The following is a 5,487-nucleotide window of genomic DNA, read 5'->3' on the forward strand; positions in this document are numbered from 1 at the left end:
GCCCGCCACCACGCCCACCTCATATGTGCATTGTTTAGCGGGTTTCGCCAAGTTGGCCGGGATGGTCTTGAACTCCTGACTCCAGTGATCTGTCGGCCTCGGCCTCCCAAAGTGTGGGGATGACAGGCATGAGTCACCGCGCTGGGCCAGGGCCCAGTTCTTTACCCTGAGGGTAAAAGTGTCTGAAAAAAGCCCAAGACCGGACTTGGCGGAGAAAAACAGGGCGCTGGCCGGGCGCGGTGGCTCACGCCTGTTATACCAGCACTTTGGGAGGCCAAGGCGGGCGGATCACCGGAGGTCAGGAGTTCGAGACCAGCCTGGCCAAGATGGAGAAACCCCGTCTCTACTAGAAATACAAAAATCAGCCGGCCGTGGAGGCGCGTGCCTGTAATCCCAGCTACTCGGGAGGTTGAGGCGGGGGAATCTCCTGAACCCGGGAGGCGGAGGTTGCCGTGAGTCGAGATTGCGCCATTGCACTCCAGCCTGGTCAACAGAAGCAAAACTCCTGGACGATAGCGTGAAATTCCATCTTTTTTTTTTTTTTTTTGAGACGGAGTTTCGCTCTTGTTACCCAGGCTGGAGTGCAATGGCGCGATCTCGGCTCACCACAGCCTCCGCCTCCTGGGTTCAGGCAATTCTCCTGCCTCAGCCTCCTGAGTAGCTGGGATTACAGGCACGCGCCACCATGCCCAGCTAATGTTTTGTATTTTTAGTAGAGACGGGGTTTCACCATGTTGACCAGGATGGTCTCGATCTCCTGACCTTGTGATCCACCCGCCTCGGCCTCCCAAAGTGCTGGGATTACAGGCTTGAGCCACTGCGCCCGGCCTGGTGAAATTCCATCTTAAAAAAATAGAAAAAGAAAAAGGAAAAAGAAAACCAGGACGCCGTAGTGACAGCGCTGATTTCGGGCAGGAAGACCTGCCATGATGACAGAAACCGTCCCAGCCTCCGTGGTTGTTTTCCGCAAGCCGGGCCTCGGCCGTCGGTCTGGCCCAGGTCTCGCGCCCGCGGTTTTCAGGAGCAGCCCGGGCCGGCCTGTCCTCCGCCACCGCGTTCTCCCGGGGCCGCTCCGTCGCGGCAGTCGCAGTTCCCGCCTCTAGGCTCCGGCGCCCGCTGAGCGGACGGAGGAGGGGCGTCTCCGGCGCGGGTTCCAGGACCCGCCCCCCGCGCCAGTTGCCAGGGAGCGGTTGCCATAGAGCTGAGCAGTTGTCCGCGTGCGCAGGCGGAAGTCCCGGATTGAGGCGCCGCCATTTTTGCTGCCCGGACGCGGAGCGAGAGGCTGAGAGAGTCGGAGACACTATCCGCTTCCATCCGTCGCGCAGACCCTGCCGGAGCCGCTGCCGCTATGGATGATCGGGAGGATCTGGTGTACCAGGCGAAGCTGGCCGAGCAGGCTGAGCGATACGACGGTGAGTTGGGGGGGCAACGGGGGGCTGGAATTCTCGGACCCTCTGCCGCCGCCCACAGAGGCCGGGAACGGGAGACAAAATGGCGGCATCGTCCGCGAGCCTGGCCCGGGGACTTGGGTTCGGGGAGCGGGACCTGGCCTGGGAGCTCCCGGAGCGACAGGAGGCCGTGTGCCCCGGAATGTGACCCGTTCTCCGTCCTCAGCTGCACACACCTCGCTGGCCGGGAGACTGGGGCGGCTGGGTGGAGGAGTTGGTTGTAAAATGGCGGCCGGGGGGGAGGGCGAGTCCCGGGGCGGGGGAGGAGATGGCGGGCGCTGCCTCCGAACCGGCCACCCCCAGGGGAGCTCCCGGGACGGCCTTGGGAGGTGGAGAACGATTGAGTGGGGTGACGGGAGAAGCAGCACCCGCCACACGGGAGAGCGCCGAGATTGGGAGCTGTAGCGCGGGCGCCTTTCAGGGAAATATGGCGGGTGGGGGCGGTGGCTTCTCCCCGGAGGCCCCGTGTGGGGCGGCGGCCGTGGAGTCTCACAAAGGAGAGCGTGGAGCGCGTTGCGCTTCCTCAGGCCTGGGGCGGGGGGCGGCCCTGGGTGACAGCTGGGAGCGGGGAGCGGGCATCGGGCATCGCTGCACTGGGTCCTGGGCGGTGGCGGGCTGCGGGGCCGCGGTCGGGTTTCTTTCGGGTCCGCCGGCGCCCCGGAGTGAGGGGTTTCGGGCTTTTCCCCCTCGCCGCCTTCCGGGGAGGTCCAGAAGATCCGGGCTCCCGCCCCTTTTCCTCGCTCTAAATGGCCGAGCTCGAAGTTCCTGTAACCTTTCTCTGGCTCCGTCAGCAGCGGGTTCTGATGGATGGAACCAGGAGACCAGGGGGCTGCGCGACTCTGGGTTCGAGCCTCCGTCCACCCGTTTGGGAAAACGATGACTTTACAGTTTGTTCGTACCCTCATGGCACATGGAAAAAAGACCTGTTGAAATAAAGTTATTTCCAGTAGCGTTTAGTAACTGTATTTTGGTTGAGACTGCAGGCTCGGAATGCGGGTTTGTATTTCGTGGGGGATCTTAGCCTCTTCCGGGCACTCGGCTGGGCCTGGGGTCTTTGAGTTATGAAGGTTGGAGGTCTTGTTCTTTTCTTTTTTTTTTCTATTTTAAATAAGTGGGTTTATGTAGGAATTTGAGTAGTTCCTCTTTGTTCATTGTCCCTTTGCCCCTAACCGGTTCTTCAGTCTCTTTTCAGAACTTAATCCAAATATCCGTTGTGTCTGCCAGGAAGTTTCTTCTTCATCTTCCCCCCATCCACCTTTTTTGACCTGCAGACTTGAATTACCCTCACATTTAGAGTTTTGCCATATTGTGGTATTACCGAAACCAGAAGTCCTGTATGCGGGTGCTGTGGTTTTCATGCTTTTGCATGGTAGGGTGGGGTGAGACATGGTTGGAATCTAGTGTCCTTGATCTGAGATTTTTCCTGGTTAAGCTACCTATATTTCAAAATGTTTCATAGGGCCCTTGCTTTCCTGGAAATGCCGATTTGGTCATGTGAATAACCTCAGGGCTGGTCCCCGTGATCAGAAATGAGGATTCAGGGATTTGAAAATAACAGCCTCTGGAGCTCAAATGTAGGAAATATGCTGAACTAAATTTCATCTTGTAAATTCTTTGATTGTTATTTGTATTGAACAAGGTTGCTGTTGGGGGAGGGAGGGGATAAGATGGGGAAGTACAGCTCAAGGTCAGCTCTGTCTTTATTTCAGTGTTGAAAAAAATCAAACAGATATAGGTGTGCTTGTATTGGAAGACTCCCCTCCGCCCTCATCTCCAGATGTTCCCCTCTTCATCTGTTAGCGTTCTCGGCAGGAAACAAATGATACTTGAATGCTTTCTGTTTTGTGGGGATTGGGGCTTTAAGTAAACTTGCTGTGGTAACTAGAAAGAATGTGAGAGGTAATTTTTTTTTTTTTTTTAACTCGTTTTAAAAACGATTCAAAAGCTTATGATTGTAGTTTCCAAATAAATTACAGGTTATCGTAGTTATATTTTGGCGTGAGGATTTCTGACCAGAGCCTTTATTGGGTTTTGAACGTAGGACTCTTTGATACGGCCACATTATTGCAGTTGTTAATGTTAGGTGTCCCCTTCAGCATCTAAAGCCGGTAGGAAGATAGATCTCCAAGGTGAGGAGCTATTCCTGTGACTTGGGGCGTAAGGAAGGTAAGGACTCAGTGGAAAGGAGAGGGGAGACAGACACCAGGAATCGGCCTCTACCTTTGTCCATTCCTTTATATTTAGGGCAATATTTTTTTGTTTCTGGTGACAAAAAGTTTTTCCCTTAGTTCTAGTTACCAAGCAGAATTGATCAAGTTTGTGGAGGGTGGGGGGTGGGGTGGAAAAAGCTAAGACAGTGTATTGGCAGGATTTCTTTTTTGGGTGCTTGTGTGCAAGTGCTGGCTTTCTAGCTGTCTTTTGCTCTTACCTCCCTGTACTGCAGTAGGCTTATTTTATTTTGCTTGCTGTGTTAAACGGGTGCCTAAACTTCTTTGTAGCCTCATTTAATTCTGTCCTGGGGCATTGGAATCAATTTATATGGATTATTTAATGGTAAGGGAGGAAGATCTAAGCTGTGGTCAGGAAAACGACAATTTTGGGCCACAGGAAATACTGAAGTTCGGGGCTAGGAGTTGAAGATTACATCTAACATATCATCACTTTAACAAGCCAGTGGCCTAAGGAATAGTTTTTGCATCGTTTAAAACCACATTAAGCAAGTCCATCATTTCTTAACATTTCTCAAACAAGTCTTACCGTCCCATATATGAATTAGTACAAAAACGTGGGGAATAGGCTGGGCGTGGTGGCTCAGGCCTGTCATCCCAGCACTTTGGGAGGCCGAGGTGAGTGGATCACCTGAGGTCAGGAGTTCAAGACCAGTCTGGCCAATGTGGTGAAACCCCTTCTCTACAAGAATAAAATTAGCCGGGCACAGCCACTCAGGAGGCCGAGGTAGGAGAATTGCGTCAACCCTGGAGGTGGAGGTTGCAGTGAGCCGAGATTGTGACATTGCACTCCAGCTTGGGTGACAGAGCGAGACTCTCGGGGGGAAAAAAAAAAGGTGGACAATATAGAGGGGAAAAATGAAGTTTCCCCATTTTGGGGAGCAGAGGGGCAACATAAACTGCATTTGGGCTTGTGTGGCAGCTGTTAATTTTGTCCTTTCCTAATCTCCTTCTCAAGATTGGCTGCATGGGAGGTAGGATGAAGTTTGACAGTCATTTTTGATCCGCTAGGAATACATCTGTTGAGTCACTTGAGAGCTGTCCTGTAAAGACACCAGAACCTCACGTCTAGCTAGCTTTTTCTGCTAGTGAGTGAAGAATGGAGAGGGAGCATGTGTGGAATGAACTTTTTACTACAGTCTTGTTAGGGAACAGATAGGTAGTAGTAAATTAACTTTGTTAATAAATTTAGAAGCATTTAGATTATCAATTCTTTGTAGGCCAGTAATTTTCCCTTGCCATTTCAGTTAATGGACAAACTTTTGGAGAAAAGATTTTCTCCTACTTAAATACATAGACAGAACTGGGCAATGTAGTGTTAAAAATTCCTTCCACGGCTCACGCCTTGTAATCCCAACACTTTGGGAGGCCGAGACAGGTGGATCACGAGAGCAGGAGATCGAGACCATCCTGGCTAACGTAGTGGAAACCATGTCTCTACCGAAAATACAAAAATATTACTAGTCCCAGCTACTCGGGAGGCTGAGGCAGTAGAATCCCTTGAACCTGGGAATCAGAGGTTGCAGTGAGCTGAGATTATGCCACTGCACTCCAGCCTAGGTGACAGAATGAGACTCTGTCTCCCAAAAAAAAAAAAAAATCGCTTCTGCAAGTAGCACTTAGCCTGTATATTTAAAGCAGATGCTCTTTCATGTGTTCTTTAGGCTTTTGTATAGTATTGTACATATCTGGCATATTTCATTCTATTTAGTTGTCTTTCACAAGTTTGGGATATAATGAAATCAAGAATCACTGCAATTTGCAGTGAAAGGTAAATTTTTTTTTTTTTTTTTTTTAAATTTAAAGACAGG

General features: G+C 51.5%; 1 protein-coding gene across 2 annotated transcripts in view; it reads left to right on the forward strand.

Moving 5' to 3' along the window:
- Positions 1-1,107: 1,107 nt before the first annotated feature.
- The window catches only part of YWHAE (tyrosine 3-monooxygenase/tryptophan 5-monooxygenase activation protein epsilon), a 44,545-nt gene continuing 40,165 nt past the window's right edge, over positions 1,108-5,487 (forward strand). The window contains exon 1 of one of the 2 annotated variants that reach the window (XM_017541686.2): positions 1,108-1,412. In XM_017541686.2, coding sequence (XP_017397175.1) covers positions 1,349-1,412 — 64 coding nt within the window. In that variant the 5' untranslated portion in view covers positions 1,108-1,348. The remainder of the gene's footprint in view (positions 1,413-5,487) is intronic. The other variant, XM_017541687.2, reaches the window with a different exon arrangement.

This window comes from Cebus imitator, unplaced genomic scaffold, assembly GCF_001604975.1.
Source record: "Cebus imitator isolate Cc_AM_T3 unplaced genomic scaffold, Cebus_imitator-1.0 Scaffold136, whole genome shotgun sequence".
In the NCBI taxonomy this organism is placed as follows: Eukaryota; Metazoa; Chordata; class Mammalia; order Primates; family Cebidae; genus Cebus; species Cebus imitator.